Below are 18,887 nucleotides of genomic sequence, written 5' to 3' on the forward strand. Positions count from 1 at the left end.
GTAGTGGTCTTAAGTGAAAATTGGGGATTTAAGTCACAGCACACCAGAGCATCAAAACCTCAGAGTCATTTTAAGAACTTTGTGAAGGTTTTAAACAAACTAATGGCAGAATGACTCCTAATTGTTTCATGATCCTGTCACTGTAGGAAGCAGTGCGGAAGCTGCTAGAGGACTTGAATGTTTACCATGAAAATTATTTTCCCATTCTGAGATGTCTTCATGTTTTCACATCTTCTCTTCCAAAGTATCCCTTGGGCAAGCAGGTGAAGTACTCTTATTCTGTTTCAATCAAACATCTTTTGTCATTTCCCAGCAGGACATCTGAATTAGTATTTATTCTTTTTATTTACTGTTCTGCTGTTTTGCCCCTTACTTCTCCAACGGAGACAGATGCTTTCTTGCCATGGGAAGAGAGGAACAGCATGTGGTTTCTGTGCTGGCAGGGATGATAGCTCGTCAGTCAGCAGGAATGTGTTTGTAGAAGGAGGCAAATGTACAGATCAGCAAGTGAATTGGCAAGTTGATTTTTCCCACACCTCAAATTCTCTGTATGAAGTGCAAGCAGTGTATACTCTTCTACCACCTACAAGAGTCTAATAGTCTCATTTTGGGAATCTGAGTAGTGAGTTATAGCAATTTTCTGTGTAAAATAAAATGATAGTAAGGGAACAGTGATAATTGCTCCATATAGCCATATTGCTCTAATGTCAGTGATTCTCACAGTAAGCAATTTCTTCTTCCACTAAAAGAACAATATATTCTGTGCATGTATGTTTATCTGTTCTCAATCTGCTACATGTTGTTTTTAGAGTCCATCCCTAACTACAAAATTGAGGAGTCCCAGTATTTGAGATTTAAGAGTTGTTTAGTTAGTCCCTCTGCACTGATCTGTGCAGTTACCTTCAGCTGGTTGTTTTAAACCTGGTGCAGAGCAACACACAGACTCCAGCAATGCAGGGAGGTTAGTTGTATACGATACTGAACACTCTCGATTTATGCCGCGGTCATTCTGTGTATTTGAGTAAGAAACTCTAAAGGAATTACATGTTACTTTAAAAAGCTTGTTGTAAGAGTTCTTCAGTGCTTAGCTTGTAAAAGCAATTTATTCTTTCCTCACTTTCTGCATAACAGATCAGGGAACTGCACTGTGCATGTTTGGAAAACCGAGTGTGGGAGACGGAAGAGTATGAGTCATCACTTCAGTTAGCAAGGTGACTTTTTAATCCTTTTTATCCCTTTTTTATTCTGTTTAATACCACTGTACACATGTACAATATCAGTTGTCTGTTCTTTTGGAACTTAAAGCTGAGCATGCTACCTGTGTTGAAGATCTGCAGCTTGTAGGATTGTCTGCAAGTCCAGTTGACTGCGTTCTTCATTTTGTATTCCTACTGTTTCCTATGAAACTCAGCCAGAATCTAATATTTCTTATGCCCAGTGTAAATATGCTGAAGACATTGAGAAGTATTTATGTAAATGAGAACATCAGCTGTATCATTGTTAGATATTCTTTCAGTATTCTTTCAATGAACGTGTTGTGATGGTGCATTTTTGAAAACTTTTATTAACTGTGGGTCAACCAAGTTATTAGTTTTAGTTGGCCTAAACTGTGATCAATTCTGAAAAAATCAGAAAAATCAGAATCTGTTCCAAATGGCAGCTGTGGCCTTTATTTCTTATTTTGCTGCCTTTTTTTTTTTTTTTTTTTTTTTTAATTCCATAAACTTCTCTTTGAGTTTGTACAGGGGTTGTGCTAATTGTTACTGAACTTCAGGAGAGCTGTGTTTGTCTTGTCTATCAGTGTTTAAAATTGAAAATACATGTAAGGTGATTTCCATAATGGAAAACCTTTACATCGCCATGCTGCAACACAGACTTCTAAACTTCCTTCTGTCAAGTAACTGTTTAACTGTTTCCTGATAACTGCATTCATTCAAACATCATTTCTGTTGCTCAAGGAGCTGATACAACACTGTTACCGTAACTTCCATGTTGAGAGTCTCTGCCATTGTGAGGTTTGATGTCTTGACAAGGAAGTTGAATAGGAAAGCCAGCTCTGTGGTGGCTGGAGGATCACTGGGCTCACGTGCATAAGAAACATTCTCTCCATACTGTCCCCCTACCACACTGCATTTTCCCACAGCACCACTTTGCTATATTTTTACCCTCATCCCATTGGAAGGATTGCTTGCTTGAGTTGTCATGTCTGCAGTCATTTCTTAATTCTTTTCTGACTCTCTTGAATCTTGACGGCGCTCGATTGCTTATCTGCCCATTGTCACAGATGTGTCACTGTGCTTTTCTGTTCTGTCTGTTCTTAATATCTAGTGACTCTTGGCCATTTTTACCTCTCCTATTTTTCCTCCTAATTTGCTTTCATCCACTCTGAATTCATTTGCTTTTTGGTTGATGCTGCCATCAGATTCTGGCTTGTTCTTTTTCTGTTCATCTCTCTCTTGTTTTTTTCTCTAACCCTGGCAACCACTACATGGAATTTCTGGTAGAAATAACGCTGATCAGAGTAGAATAAAAATATCAGTAGGGTTATTGCTTTCATAGATTATGGGTGTCTTTTGTTGTTGTTGTTTTTTTTTTTTAGTTTGATTTATTTTTTTGTTTAAATCCAGAAATTCCATCATTTTTTCTAACTTCTTCAATGTGAGTTCCTTGTAACGTTTGAAAGTCTGACTGGGATTATATATATATATTTTTCAGCTTTTTCTTTATCTCCCTTGTCCCTTTTAACAAATATTTACTGTCTCTGATATTTCTGCATGGGATCTTGCTGCTGTGTTTCGGAAGGAAGTGGCAAAATGTGATCTTTGCCCTTCCACTGAGTCTTCTTTTCTTTTCCCCCTTTGCTTCACTGTGGAATTTATTGACTGTTCTCTAATCTCTCTGCTCTCCTAGGGGCTGTATCACTTATTGATATTCCTCGCTCTCACCCTTCCATTCTTCTTTTTCAACATTTTCTGGAGTTGTCTCTTTTTTTTTTTTTTTTTTTCCCCTTGTATTAAAGAAATTAAAATTAGAGAAGAGAGGGAGTGAATGTGAGGTTTAGCATAAATCGGTCCAGTAAGAAGAGAGAGAATCGAGAGAGGTAGGACCATGTCTCTCTTCACTGATTATTGAGAGCAAACTGGCTTGGGCTTCTGGTCAAAATGTAGGTGGCAAAAAGTTTTAAGTCTTCTATCTGTCTGGATGCTGTACTGTGTTTTTGGCTGCTGATTGCTGATGTCATTGGTCACATGCTGCTTATCGCAGTCCGGCCATTTTATATTTCTGTGTTGTTTACCTGTCTTATCAGTTCTTCAGGCGATCCTCCTTTCAGCATTCTGAAAGTGTTTCTATGGGTTTCATCCTGGCTTGCTTTTTCTTTCATAGGACATATGACATATACATGTCTGAGTAATAAGAGATATTTATTGGATGTATCTGGATGATGTGAGATTTTCTGATCCCTGGAATACCTTGCAGAAGTCTCAGGTCCAAAAGGCTGGGAAAGATCCTTTAATGTTTCCCAGTGTGCAGTAACAATACTTTTGCCTGCTGTTTGGGCCTCCTAGCCTTATTATCTTTGTAAACAAGTTCTTCTCTATGTTCTCATGTCTGGGATACTTCTAAAACTTACATATTGGAAAAAAAATACTAATATAAATGAATGGAAAAGAACATATTTTCCATCTGCATATCTATACATCTTGTCATCCTCTTGTCGTTTTACATCTTTAACTATTGCAGTGTTTTCTCATGCCTGGAACAAGGCCACCTTGTTCATCCATTATTCTCTGCAAAACAGTAAATGTTTTGTACCCTTTGTGTGGTCAAGGTCGCCTTCCTCTTGTTAGCTCCTGCTGGTTTTCTGTACAGAATGAATGTATGTAAAAGCAACCATTGCCTCGCAAAACTCCATAACCACAAATCAGGTGAACATCAAGTGCTAATCAGAAACTCGAGTTTGCATTCCATTTGCCTTTCCAGACATTGACAAAGCTACCCCAGCCTCTTTGGAATGCCTCCTTAAATCCCTCTTAGACAATGTTTAGCTAACTGACACGGAGACTCACTGCCTGACTCGCTGATGGCCACCATTTCGTGGGCTTGTTAGCATCCTTTTTTCATGTATCCATGTCTTTTCTGTCTTCTGGAATCCCTTATCATCTTTGTTTTGTACTTCATAAAGAAGAAGCAAAACCACACAAATAGGCTGAGTAGAGCTCTCAGAAACAGTCGCTATTACAAATGTGTGATTGTTCAGAACTGTGGTGTTTGGCAATTGCACCACATGAAAAAAGAGCCATGCATGTGTAAAGGTACTGGCTGGATGAGGTGACTTAATTCTGGAGCTCATTTATGGATATTTGCAAGGACTTGCTTTATTATCTTTTGAATGAAGATTGTGAAACTGAGAAGTGCTGGGTGACGTTTGTAAAATGCCCTAATACATAAATAAAACTAAGTAAATGCTAGGCTGGAACTTGGACTAGATGACTTCAAGAGGTCCCTTTCAACCTAAACGATTCTGTGATTCTAGGAGTGGTTGGGTGGTACCAATTAAATACAGAAAGCAGTAATTCCAGTTTAGTTTGAGAACTTGTTTTGAATCACAGAGAGCAATCTACTCCTTGCATGGGTAAATGGATATTGCCCTGTCCCAGCTAAAACTGAGACATCCTGATTTCATAATATGCCATCTTCTTTGGAATCAGTTTTAAACCCTACTATATTTTTGTAATGGGGTTCATAGTTTGAAAAGTTACAGATTCTCAAAACTTGTAACTATATATCCACTGAAGGTTTTTGTGTAGAGTATTAGAAAGAAGTTTCCTCATCAGTCCTGTAGAAAAATGGTAAGTACATCTGTCCAAAGCAATTTTGTTTGCATCTTTGCATTTGTTTGATATCCCTTAATTTCAAAAAAGGAAAAAAACTTGTCTTTATGGGGGTTTTCTCTTTTAAAAGGATTTTTTTCTACTTATTTTTAACTTTTTTTTCTGTGAAGAACATTGAAAGGTGTTTCATCATTCTGTGTCCATAATTGTGTCTTTTAGGATGTTGAACAAGTCTGATTTGCTAACCATGCTTCAAAAGTGTGTGGAAATTCTTGTGTCATCTCCTGGAAGGGAGTTTGATGAGATAGTAGAGAAGCTGAAAGAGTTCTTGACCCAGTTTCAGAAACTAGAAGGTGGGTGTGCATCGTCATACGTTCCCTTACAGATTAAAGTGAAACTGTTCTATAATTGGGCAAATGGTATTTTTCCTGGTCATGTTCTCTCATTGCATCAAGTTGTCAGATATTTCAAGATTGTTTTTGAATACAAGACACAATTAGGACATGTTTATATGCTTTATTGGTTTGTGGTTCATGCTTTTCTAAGGCAGAATTGTGATGTAAGATAAGAAATTGGACAGATCAGCAAACATTACTCACTAAATCTGTCATGTGTATTCTGAGCATTTTACCAGATGTTGCAATTAACTAAAAATATTTAACGAAACAGTTTTTGAAAGATAAACAGAAGCAGATTTCCTTCTGACGTGGTATTCAGTCCAAATGTATATAAAGTTATTGCAGTAACCTTCAGTTGGATTCACATGGAAACTAAACCAGTGTTGGTTGTCATGGCCCTGTTGACATATCGTAACTTTTCTTGCTCCTTTTAGCTGGTTACTCACAGTAGGGGGACATTATGGAAACAAGGAATGCAAATGAACAGCAGTTTTCCATCTTTCAGAGACAAGTCAACAAAAAGTGCCATATTCCATCAGAAACAGGAACTGATGTATTCCAGCATTTGTCTGGAACTGGAATTTGGTTCTTTTCTTTGAACTGTAAAGAAGTGCTCGCTCCTGTTTCTCTTTTGAATATAAAGCAGCTACCGTCTCATCTCTTGTATGTGTCCTAAATGGAGGTCATTTTCAGTTGGAGCTGCAGCACTCCGTTTGGACAAGTAGGCCAAGCTTGGCTTGTTTAGAAGAAAAATTGTTGTTTTTTTTTTGTCTGTACCATGTAATTGTGGAAAGATGCAGCAATGTCAGGGCTGCGGTACAGGAACGAGGGGACTGCTCTACAAATAAATGTGCGTTCCCTGAGGATGCTGGCACTGAAGATCCTGAACTAGATTGGACAACCTAATGGTTGGTCTAGTCTGGAAAATTAAAATTAAAGCACTTCAAAATGTAAAATCTCCAGAAGTATTCAATCAAATAGTTGGATTTTTACCTTGGGGGGGATAAAGAAAAACAAGATGGAACATATGAGAATACAGCAACACACGAACTGAGAGACAAAAAGTCAGTATTTATTTCAAATGATTTGAAGAAGTTTTTAAAACAAGGAAGGTCTAACGAGTCCATGAATTATCTCAGTTTGCTTTCAAAGAGGATTTAAGCTATGAAGTGAGAGGGGGAAATGAAAATAAGCCTTAAATGAGTAGTAGGTTGCTGAGTTAGGTGACTTTCTGTACGTTTCTGTGGTCATGCTGATCTTTAGCTGAACTTTTCTGCCAAAAAAATGTTATGTATCTGGATCTCCCTCAAAGCCCCAGTGAACGTATGGTCCCAAATGGTTCCAAATGGTTTTTTTGTTGTTGTTTCTTGTTGTTCTTTCCAAGACTGCCTAATGAATTAGAAGAAATCAAAACTTGAATCTTGGGGAAAGAAAATACCTTTATGTTGGGTCTATTTTGACAGAAGGATTAATTAAAAGTAGAAACATCAGATAAAATTCTATTTATCCCAAAATTCCAAGATAATACATTTTTTGCCATTCATTGGTAAGGGGGTCTTTTAAAAGCCTTTTGGCTTTGGAATTGCTCTGATAGCAATTTTGTAATGGGGCTGATAACATCACTTTTTTTTTTCTTTTTTTAACCTTTTGACAAGAAAGAAATGTATTGAGAAATGCATGCATGTGCATACACGTGCTGTTAACATTGAACCGGAGGAAGAAAAGATGAGGTTGCTTTTAAATATGCATTTTAATGATCAATTCTTTAGAGTACAGTTAGTTCATATCGTGGACCAGAACATTTTAATAGCTTTCAATAAAAATTGAAGTCATTAGTTAGTTTTAGACAGTTAGCCAGCTTTTTTTTTTCTCAAGAACTAAGAATGGCTATAATCAGCACTGCAAGATGTTTATTGACTTGGTATTCTGTAACATTGAAAGTAGACAGCAGTCTGCAGTCCTGCTCTCTTTACTGGTGTGTTTCGAAGCACCAACTGTAGAAGATAATTTTTGTTTTCTGTTAGACCTTTTCTGTTCATACTGAGGGAACTGCACTGATGATTTTGTTGACGCCTTTCTGCAGGGCAGTAGAAAATACCAATTCATTCTATGTAGATCATCAACAAGATTTGTATACGATGATTGTTATTGCTGATGGGAGCTTTACTTCTGACCTGTAGGTAAAATCTCCATCTTGGTAACATTTTGTCCATAAGGCAAGAAGGCCAGTTACATTATGATTAGGACATAACCTTTATTGTTCAGTGTGGCCTTGATTGTTCTGTCAGAGGTTTTGCTTGTTTGTTTTCAACATAAAAAAACCCTAATTAATGATGGGATTGATCAATGAACTATATGACTATGAAAATAAAATGTGCTTATAAATTAAGATGAAAATAGATCTGGCTAGCGAAATACATGAGCAGGCTTTCAGTTTGCTACTCTGGTTGCTGTTCTTACATTTAGCGGGTGGACTGATTTCCTATTTGGTATTTGTTGCGAATCTAAAGGAAAAGAAATGCAGTGTATGACTTCCTGAACGTTCATTAAGCATCGATACTATCTTGCACTAATCTGTCCAGTTTACAAATGCTGAGATTATGACCCAGAATGACCTAAGTGGATTTCAAGTGATGTGCAAGGCTTGTGCTGGATCTTTTCTCAGGGACGCATTGCTTTGCTTAAGAACTGTTGGACAAGCTGCACTGCTGACTCCTTTTTAACAATTTCTTACAAGGGCGAGACTCAAAAGCTGCCTGTGTTAGGTCTGTAAACAGGTAACTCTGAATGCTTCTCAAATTACTTGGGAGGTTAATATAGGTATGGAGGAAGAGTTTACCCCCACATAATAAACATGAGTTTTGTTCCTGTAGCAGAAGCTTACCAAGAACGAGATGAGTCCGTATCGCCCCAAAAAGAGCTCCAGAAGAAGACAAATCTTTATAATCTCCAGAAGGTTAGGCCTGCATTGACTTTACTCACTAGTTCTTTAACTGAATGTTTCTTTAGATGTATTTGTCCGTGGTTATGTCTTTCCTGCTTGCTGGAACTCTGAGTAAAGGTTGTGTATAAGTAATTCTTCTGAAAAATGAAGTAATAATACCAACCGTGTGTGTCAGGCCTACCTGATGTGTAGAAAATGATAGAAAATACCTGTCATTAACTAGGATCTTAACATGTAAATTAAGAGATTTCTTTGTATTTGACTTGTAAATTATGCTTCTGCCTAACCCACATTTCTTCAAGCTTCAGGCCTGAAGAATTTTCGTAACTCCTACCAGTTTGAGAACTGGATACACTGGCCTAAATAAATGTAACTGCTTGATCACATTTCTTAACATCATCGATGAAGACATGCCAGCAAAAATTAATTATACATGTTCAACATGTAGATTGTGTTCTCCAGAGAGCAACTACCTCCCATGTAGTTTTATGCACTGCTTTTTTTTAAAGACTTTGTTGGAGTTGAAGGAATCAAGGCGGTCTAAGAAACTGACCAAGTTTGAAACGCTTCGTTTTGAAGTTGTTGACTATATAGACAGTCTTGTAAGGTGAGCTTTCCTGTTTGATATTTCTGCATTGATTTGCACTAGATGCTAGAAGAGAAATTCTGCTAACAAGTTAGCATGGGAATAAGTCTTGTCAAAATTGTCTCTTGGTCCCTGTGGTATGAAGCTTCCCCCCCCCCCATGTTTCTTTCACGAGTACTCTTACAACCATTTATTTTCAGTAGATTAGTAGAAGTAATTGGCACGTGAACTGAGAAACTTATTTTGGAGAATAAAGTTGAGGGGAGGACTGGGTGTACATGATAAAAATTTAGCCAAGAGTTTTCATTCTAATCTTTGCTGATCTGTTCTGTTCATGAAACTGCATAGATGCCATTTTGGGAACTGTTTAGCAAGGAGGGCGTAGCAAATAGAATCTTGGAGGCAGTAAGGTAGCGGGAAATTTGAAAGACCTGGGGTGTGTGGGTTAAGAGATGAAGGCACTTATTACTGTACAGCTTTAGCAAAGGGAAGTTGCGGGCTGAGAGTGTGGTGGCATGGGTGGGAATAGAGAAGCTAACAGAAGTATGACTGAGCCAAGAAAAAAGAAAAAAGGCTTCATTTTTGAAAGTAGAGTTGAACAAAGACTCATGGGGATGCCTCAAGATGGATAAGTAAGATCTGTGGAGTGGAGTTACATGACTGGTGATAGCATTTATGCCCTTAGTTTTGAATTTATCTCTGGCCCAGCTAGAATTCTAAATTAAATCCATTAGACTAAATCAATTAGATCAAGAAATCTTTAGATGTTGTACTGAGGGACATGGCGTAGCGAGGAAGTATTGGTGGTGGGGTGATGGTTGGACTGGAGGATCTTAGAGGTCTTTTCCAACCTTGGTGATTCTTCCGTTATATGATGTAGAGTTGATAATCATTGACTTCTTTGCTTTGAAATTCATTTTGGCCCCGTTCATCTTGTTTTTTGAGATGTGCCAATATTGGTCATAATACATTATTGCAGTCTCCAACTGCAGCAGCGTTCTGCTCTCCCTTAAGGTAAAGCTCGTATCTCACCCCCTCGCCCCATGCCTCGTTATTTTTTCAGACGTTACCTTGTTCCAGCAGACCACAAGACTCTGCATGAGATCGTGTATTTCAACACAGCCAGTGTTCTCCGCGAGCACCTGAATGCTGCCCCGAGGATTGCACTGCACACAGCTTTGAATAACCCGTACTCCTACCTGAAGGTAAGAAACAAGGGGGTTGTTTGCAGTGCTGGAATAGTTTCTCAAGACTGTACACGAGGATGATGTTAAAGACTTAGTTTTGCTGTTTCATGTAGTTTGGCACACGCCCAGCTGTTTTGTAGTGGGCCAGCACGTCAGCAATGATAAGCAACTGGGAACTTTGCTACGAGGTGGGGAATCTGTCTGGCTGAAATAAAGGAGCAGATTATGGAAAGAGTTTTATATGGGAAAGCTGTTTTCCAAAGCCTGTTCTAGTGATGATCTTCTCTTTTATAGTTGCTATGAATGGGAGGACTGCGTGCATGGGGGGAAAAATAGTGTCTATGGCTTTTTCCAGAGACGTCTTTTGCAGGGTTGGTCATAGTCCTCACTGTGTAGACTTGCAGACGTGCTGTAAGGCACAGGCTCTGCTCAGTGCAGTGAGGAAATTTACAATAGATGTGATGAAAATTACAAAGGGGATTTAATTGAGTCTGTTTTGTTTTACGTTTACTTTAATATCTGCTGTAAATCGATATCCTGTCTGAGCCCAAGAAAAGGATTGTTATGGATTCTGTTAGTTAAGCTGACCTTTAGCTGGAGAAGAAAAAAAAGCCCTTTTCCCTCTTCTTTCTTACATCAAATCCACGCGATGGAAGGAAATTCACATAAAGGAAGGAATAGCACAGGATTTGGAGAAGGAGTAGATGTTTATTTACTTGTTTTATCCTTGATTAGAGATGATACACAGGGTTATCCTCACGTCCTAATGTTCCTCTCAAAAAGTTAAAGAGGACACTGGTATTATCTGTATCCGGGTGCTTATTTGTTACTTGAGTTGAAGTCAACACTTAATTATCAGAAACCGGAAAGAAAGTGATCAGTCTTTTAAATCTACAGCACAGTTTGGTTTGGGTTTGTTGGCACTGTGCTTCTCTTTGAAAAAGAGTTGTCAGTTTTGCTGTGTGCAGAGTTTTACTAAAATCACCTGAAGACCTTTTAGGTGAAGATGGAACTGAGTGGGCTTGCCATAGAAGAGACCTTGAATATAAACATCAGTAATGGTTTCAGGAAACATGTAATGATTAGGATCTGGTTACTGATGTGTTTAATAAGTATTCTTTTTGATGAATTGATAGGATGTAAAGTCCTCTGTCATCCTGCACTTCACTCTGACATACTTTAACACTCTGACATACTTTAACATACTTAACAAACACATTTTGACGTTTGAGGAAACGGTGAAAGTTTTGGTATAGTTTCTAGTAGCAGCAGTATTCAGCAAGTACCTTGCTTAGCATTTTAATCCGTGTGAGTCACGGGAACTGTTTGTCTGAATCGTATCCACAACTTCCACATGGCTTGTTCTTTCCTGGGATGTGACCAGAGCAAAGTTCTTTAGAGCTGTTCCTCCCAGAGGGCCAGGACAGGAAAGGATCTGCTTCACTGGAGTACCAGCAAATGATTAACGATGTGATGCATTTCTTACAGGAGTCCAGTTCCAGTGATTTATTTCGCTAAATGTGAACCAGAGGTCAGATTTATTCTGAGAAGAAATGCGCACAAAACCAAGTGTCATTCTGTTCTCATTGATCCCTTGAAAATGCAGCAAGTTGTAACTTGGAGTATCAGCAGCTCACTGCTTAGAATTGTATCAGCACAAGAAAATGTCATTTTTGGATATTTCTAGGGTTTAGATGATCTTGGAAGTTTTGTTCTTGACCTTGTGCAGAAAGGGCAATTTTTCACCTTGATCTCAAGGAAGAAGCCCTACTGTAAAACAAAAATCCTTGAGTTGCAATTAAACTCTTGTACAGGAAGAGGGGATACAAGCATTTGCACTTTAGGAAATGCGACAATGCTGTATCCAGAGCAAGGCTGAGGATGTTCTGTCTGGCCCCTGGGGCAGGATCAAGCAACATGAGAAGCCTCAGGAGTGAGCTGGGTTGTTCCCATCCCATAGTCTTCGCTTTCTGAAGCAGCACCTCTGAGCTCCATAGCGGGGTTCACAACTGGCTGCTCGTCTTCGAGCGGATTCCTGCTTGTTGTTCTGGTGGTGCCCTACAGGGACAGCTCGGGGGCTTTCTTCCCCACAGATCTGCTGTAATGCTTGCTGGGTGCTCTCCTAAGCCACTTAGGGTTTTTACCAGCTATCTAGCTGGTATTAAAAACAAAACAAAAGCCCTAACAGTGGGCAGGGAATCATTTGTGTAAAATTAGAAAATCAATGCAGTGTCCAACAGTGCCAGAGTCAGCATGAGGGGTGAGTGGTGGAAAGGCAGAGTTGGGAGAGGAGAGGAGGGGAAAGGAGGTGCAGAGCTGCCCCTCTGGGCACTGCTGAGCCTTCAGGTCGCCCCGAAGTGGAGCTTGGCTGTGCCATTTGGTGACACATCAGTGTTGGGGACTAGGGCACCATACCGTCACGTTTTGAGGTTTTAGCTGCAGTGTTGGATTTATTTGGAGGCCATCTTAGCTAACATCAGCGGCTTCTGTGTTCTCTGTAAAATAAAACAAAATAAACTTGGAAATTGTTAGCTATTCTGGTCATTGTGAAATGCCTCAGAAGCGTTGGAATCCATACTCAATCTGAGTCTCAAAAATTGCAGAACTGTGATGTGTAAAATGTAAACTGGAGATTCTTGAGCAAAGCTGTGGTTTTTGCCCAGCTGCCTTTCCTATCTTGAAAAGCTTTGATTTATGAAGGCATCCTTGCTAGGGCTTTATGGACTTCCCAACTCTGGCATATTTGCTGCCATGTTTTATTAGTGTATACAAGCATTTTAACAAAAAATTTCTGGGAACTGAAAGGAATAATCAGTAATTGTTTTATTAAGGGAGTTGGCTTCTTAGTGTGTATGAAACTGAAAATTGAGCAAAAATTACCAACTGAGATGAAATATCCTGCAGCTATGCACAGACTTTTTCTTGTAGCTCAAGTGGCTCTTTTACTCATAAATGGTTCAGTGCTGATGACCTGGATTTCCTGACATATAGAACAGTTTGTGAGACATCAGACTTCTGCTTTTATAGGTCTTGAGTTTAAAGCCGGAGAGAAATGACTGTGACATTTCAAAGATAAAGATCTGAGATGAGGAAAGCAATTTTGCTTTTTCAGTCCGTGCGATCTATGTTATGACTTTCTCTTTCCTTTCTGGAGTGGGCGTGGGGGGAGATGTGACACCTTTTTAATTACTACATGGTAAAAGTCTGAGATAAAATGTGACACGTTTCTCTCCCTGAATCCATAGAGCAGGCCATGTATCTGAGATACATGAACGGAACTAGAAAGAGAAATAAGAAAAGCCAGATCAGATAAGTGTTCAAATGGAGAATGAAGGAGTAGCTGGGGGGGGAGGGGTTTGTTTAATGTTTTCTTCTTTCTGTTTTTTCTTCTTTGCACCGTCAACTTCTCACTGAACACATAAGCAGCAAACATTTGGTTAAAATACCCACCGTGTGCATTTCCTGAAATAATGTTATATTCAGCACTAGAGATCGTTGAAGATTAAAGACTGACCAAAATCACTGTATTTGGTTTTCATCAGAGTGAAGCACTGAAGAGTGATGGAGGAAGCATTTCTAACAAAGCTCCTGACATATGCATTGCCTACAAGCTTCATTTGGAGTGTGGCAGATTGATTAACCTCGTGGATTGGTTAGAGGTACGTAACAGTGCAAACCGTGCCTGTGCCTGCTTGCACTATTCTGCTGATTTACCTTTCTGCTGCTTACCTGCTCTTGTTTAGTGCCTCTTTTGACACCTGAGCTCAGTGAATGCCTCAGTTTTCCCCTGTGCAAGAACGCATGCTGTCTCCAGGTCACTGGCCTGGAGAGTTTTCATAGAATCACAGAATGGCCCGGGTTGAAAAGGACCATAAAGATCACCTAGTTTCAGCCCCCCTGCTATGGGCAGGTCTTCTGCCTACTATGAATCTTTCATTTCCAGCATTATTGCTCTGTGAGGAAATCTTCTGCTTCCTTTTATGTTTGATGGAGATGAGATGTTATGCTTCACAAAGCTACCTTTTCCCCTCTTGAAGTATTTTGGGATGTTTTCATGGAAATGAGCAAGTGCTGCCATTGAAGTGTGTGCTCTGGGGGCAGAATGCTTATGTGAGGGAAGACCAAAGCTTCAAGCTCGGAACCCTGTTCCATACCAAAACCAGAAAATATAAAAAGAGAACGTGCATAAATTATATATTCTCTATTACTCCCTTACAACCTTATTTCCAACGTTTCTCTGTATTCTGGAAGTCCAACTGGTTTCCATGAGCACTGCAAGTGTTTGGCAACCACATCTTGTGGGCACCTGCAACCCACAAGCCCACGCCATTCCTTTTCCGTGTTCTGAATGTGCTTCATTTGCTGCTGCCTTGTTTTGGTATTTGAAGAGGATGCAGACATCAGCTCCCTATCAAGCTTCCTCATGTCACTGACTTTTATAGCCAAGTTAATCTTTCCAGATTGTTTAAACTGTCTTGCTTTCTGTATTTTTTTTACTCAGAACTGGTCAGGAACTAGAATTTAAAATGTAAGCATCCGAGTTCATAGGGTGACATTCTTTCCTTCTGTAATTCTGTGATGGTAACACGTAACCTCGCTTGCTGTTTGGATTGCTGTGAAGATGACATTCTCATGGAGCTACTGTTCCAAGATCTCATTCCTCCCAAGTGACTGCACTTAGCTCAAAGCTCATTCTTTTAAATGAAGCTCCACCTGTTGATGAGATGGTTAGCTCTGTGCTGCTTTTCCCTTTCTAGGCTTTCTCGACTGTGGTGACAGCAGCTGAGGGACCAACTGCAGCTGCAGCTTCCTCAGACCAGGTGGATGATGTTATACAGTATCCTTTCTCGTTTCTGTCTCAAATTTGGCTTTCAACTGCTTACAGGATCAGTATAAGATTTTTGAAATGCAGCTGCAAGAAAAAAACAAGTCAACTAATTTAGGCAGTCTGAAGGTAATGAAAATGTCAGAGGAATGGATCACCTGAGATACCTGGGCTGGAGGCTGTGAGGTAAGACCAGCTTTTGACCGAAGGAGCATTTTGGATCTGAAAGGGAAGCTACAGACCTTACAAGATGAAGCTACTCTATTGAGTTAAATCATCTGAGTGTTGGTACATGTGCACGTATGGGGAGAGAGCATTAGTGAGCAAAAGATGGTAGGAGATCTGTGCCCTGGAGGGGAGGTGAAGAGATGGTAGGTTGTTCTGAGGAGGAAAATGGAAGCAGTAGCAAAGGAAATGCTTACACAGGATTATCTCTGCAGAAACCATTAAGTTCTGGTACCTTGAAGCTGAGAATTTTAGTTCACATGAAACATTCATTCTGTTTCTCACTTACTTAGTCCTGATTCTGAAGCAAAGCCTGCAGAATATCTGAAGAATAAGCATTAGAACCAGAAGTGCTGGCTGCAAGTAGTGCTGCCACAGGGATGAACGGTTGCAGAAGAGGAGATCAAACTACAAGGAGAACATACATATGCTGTAATGCTACACCTGTCCTTCCTTCAGGTAGTTAACACAAAGCTAAGTTCTGTTTATCTCACAGTCATGTAGCTGTGTCAGACATGATGCAGTAAGGATATAATGAATAGTGAGTAAAGAAAAGCTGATGCTCTTTTATGAAACCACCCCCAAAAAAATCTATAATTACTTATCTTCCTATTTTCTTGTCAAGGGACGTTCTTCTGAGAGAATTAATATATTTGTAGGTTTTATGCTTTTCTTAGCAGCGTGTAAAGGAACTCTTCCTTTGTTACCACATTGTATTCAGGTGGCAAGAAGAAATACTGGTTGAATATTTGTGCTTCCATAGGCTGGCAGTGCTCTGTCCTCATTTCCAACACTTCTAGCGCACAGTACAATGTTTTGTGTCCTGTATTCATGCTGTAACTTAGAAGTCTTTCCCTCTGTAACATAATGGTTTCCCTGTCAATTACTGCCATAAAAAGAGTTTCCTTTACAGACGTGTCCAGCGCTCGTTTTATTCGAGCTGTTTCTGAACTGGAACTCCTGGGCTTCATAAAGCCCAGCAAGCAGAAGACGGATCATGTGGCACGGCTGACCTGGGGAGGCTGTTAATGTGCCACCACAACCTTAATAAAGCTGTTCTTTGTAACCTGGTGCAATGGCTGTGCTCCCACTCAACCAGTCTTTGTGTAACTGAGTCAGTGTTGGAGATGACTGAATGCTGAGCTGTGTTCCGAGTAACTTCAGTAACCATTTTGTTTTTAAACATCTGCCTCCATACTGTAATGTACTGCTCATGATCCAAGTACTGCAGCGTTGCACTCGTTTTAATGTTCTTTGATGTAGGATAGTCAACGCTATACTGATATAATTCAGGCTACCAAGCCAAAATGAGAACACTGGATGTGTCAGCTGCAGCAGTGATGAAGCAGTAGCATTAACTTGCTCATGATCAGATAGTAATTGAATCATCATTATAAAATGCATTCCAGATCCTTGAACTACACATTTAGTAAAAAAAAAGACACCAAGCTCCCACCCTCAGCAGCTGCTCCATGTCCTTCAAACCAGAAGTCATCACAGCACCTTGAAAAACTTGATCAGAAGGAAGAGGGAGGGATGGAATTATGACAGTGCAGGTGTTTGTTCTCTGCGAGAGAAGCAAGCTGTACATTGTTCCAGTGAAGCTGACCAGCACTAGCTAATTTGCTGTTGGGGAATTTGTGTCATCTATTGGCTAGGAGCACTAAAGCACTGCTCTCCTGGCATCTTCAGCCAGTAACTGCCTTGGGGACAGATCCTGTGAAGGCACTTGGCCCTGCAGTGAGAAAGCCAGGATGCTGAGCCCTGGCACTGCCCAAGTGACCCCTTTTTTCTCTGCCGCACACAAGCTATGCTACGCGTCTTACATGTCAAGCTTTAACTTTACGCACTCAAATTTGGGCAGCAAATGAGTTCATGCTGATGTCATTGTCCCATTTTCCAATCATGGAAAAACCCTTCCAAACTAACAAGGAAAAGCTGCTTTTACCTCCAGAACAGGGCGAAGGTCTGCTATGCATGATAAACATGATTGTCCCCAGGCTGCAGCAGCTCAGCTGTATGGTTGGAGCCTTCAGCTCAGCCTTCATTACCCAGCAAAGGGCTGCACTGTTAGAAAAACATTTAGACTGTGCTAAGCTGAATGGTAATTATTCAGCTTATTGCAAAAGACCAAGAACACCTTCCAGACTCTCAGCTGACTGCCTCTGCTTTCCTTTGGTTAGAGGTATGTAAGTGCTGCACTGGGTGCAGACATTCAGCTGTCACTGGAATCCTGATGCTTTCCTCTTTGCTGCATTGTACTCCAGCCTTCATACAGTAGTTGGGAATGATAGCAGAGCTCTGAAGTTTGAATCACATGAGTAAAATACAGCTGTGCAAGAACAGGGTAAGTCCTATCACAAAAACCTAGAACTTAAGCTATTTCCCAGGAGCAGATAGAAGTTATGTTAAAGTATCCTGAGAAAGAACAGGAGCCACGTATTTTTGCGTCTTTATAACTGCAGAGACACAATGCTTCCTGCTGTACTATGTTCTGAATGGTGTCAAGGCTGAGCAAGAAGAAGAGTTACCAGCCTTTATAATGCCTAATCCTGCAACGTCGGAAACATCTCGACAAAAACTCAAAGCAAGAACTTCTAGGATCTTGTGGAGCAACTGAAATTTCCTCTCTCCCACCAAATCAACTCAAGAGCCCAAGCTGGTGGCATTTGTACTTGTGAAATTTCCAAGCAGAAAGGACATTTCAGTAGTTGTGGAATGCTACGTAAGCATTCTGTGTTCTCAACCTGGCCTATTTATCTTGCAATTACACTTGAAAAATGGAAGTGAGCAGCAGAACAGCCCAATATCTGACTGCTCAGCAGGACGTGCAGCCAAGCGCACCTCACTGCCTGCAACCTGCCACCTAATGTAGCCAAACACTAGACTGGGCCCCAACAGCTCACTTTCAGACCTAAAGAGCTCAAATATTCAGTAATAAAGGGAAGCAATCTTTAACAAGTACACGATGTGCCCATGTAGAATGCATTTGTCTTCTCTCAATGTTTTTACATTTCTTGTAAATACTCAGAACTCGCCCTCGCTCACCGTAGCTGACACGTACTGTATGCAGTGCCCGCAGCTTTCAGCAGTACTGCAGAAACCTCAACCCTGAACGTTCACTGTTGGAAGAATTCACTGTTTTTCTCTGCTGTAACATTTGAAGGTTTTTGCTGTTCCCTGATAGCCTCCTTGCTGATTTCAAACACAAGAAACTTGAGAAGGTAAACAGTGAAAGATCCTATTGCAACAGTAAGGCAGGACAAACCACTGCTAAAGCCAAACATTCATCCTCACATATTTCACCTGAGAATTACTTCTCTGCAAAGTCACGAGCAATGCTCCACAATGGGAGCACAAACCGGCTGTGGAATCACACAGGTAAATCATTCCCAATGACCAGCTCATGACCAGAGCGAGCCTTCACAGCACAGCTCCTGCCCACACTGCTGTAACAGTCCTGCTGTATAAGACCACATAGCAGGTCTCGAGCACCAGCACAGGACTGCACACATCCCCTTCCTTTTCAGCTTTGAAAAACACTGAAGAATCTTTATTACGTGCTTCCTTATCTAGACAAAAATCAACACACAATGTACATGCTGCTTTCTCACTTTACAGTAACCAAAGTCTGCCTGGAAAGATTTTAAGCATCACTATCTTAAAAACAGGTTAACCAAGATCTTTAACGCTGCAAAGCTGCAATGAACTGCCCTCTATTTGCCTTGCTTTTGGACTGCAGATAAATAGAAATAGGGAAGAAAAAAAAAAAGTTACTCTTACCCCTTTCTAATGTATCTCTAAGCCCTCCACAACACCTCTGAAAAGCTGCCAAAGCAGATGTGTTCTTTAAGCACCACCAGACTCCATCGCATAACCATAGAAAAAAA

At 40.2% G+C, this 18,887-nt stretch overlaps 1 protein-coding gene across 2 annotated transcripts in view; it reads left to right on the top strand.

Annotated features, from left to right (window-relative positions):
- The window catches only part of ORC3 (origin recognition complex subunit 3), a 38,605-nt gene extending 22,542 nt beyond the window's left edge, over positions 1-16,063 (top strand). Inside the window, exons 12-20 of one of the 2 annotated variants that reach the window (XM_042884533.1) lie at positions 147-263; positions 1,132-1,211; positions 5,052-5,185; positions 8,104-8,186; positions 8,684-8,781; positions 9,824-9,965; positions 13,490-13,606; positions 14,705-14,784; positions 15,921-16,063. In XM_042884533.1, coding sequence (XP_042740467.1) covers positions 147-263; positions 1,132-1,211; positions 5,052-5,185; positions 8,104-8,186; positions 8,684-8,781; positions 9,824-9,965; positions 13,490-13,606; positions 14,705-14,784; positions 15,921-16,026 — 957 coding nt within the window. In that variant the 3' untranslated portion in view covers positions 16,027-16,063. The remainder of the gene's footprint in view (positions 1-146; positions 264-1,131; positions 1,212-5,051; positions 5,186-8,103; positions 8,187-8,683; positions 8,782-9,823; positions 9,966-13,489; positions 13,607-14,704; positions 14,785-15,920) is intronic. The other variant, XM_042884541.1, reaches the window with a different exon arrangement.
- The last annotated feature ends 2,824 nt before the right edge of the window (positions 16,064-18,887 follow it).

The sequence above is a fragment of the Lagopus leucura genome, unplaced genomic scaffold (genome assembly GCF_019238085.1).
Source record: "Lagopus leucura isolate 7727_CA_CO unplaced genomic scaffold, USGS_WTPT01 Super-Scaffold_73, whole genome shotgun sequence".
NCBI lineage: Eukaryota > Metazoa > Chordata > Aves > Galliformes > Phasianidae > Lagopus > Lagopus leucura.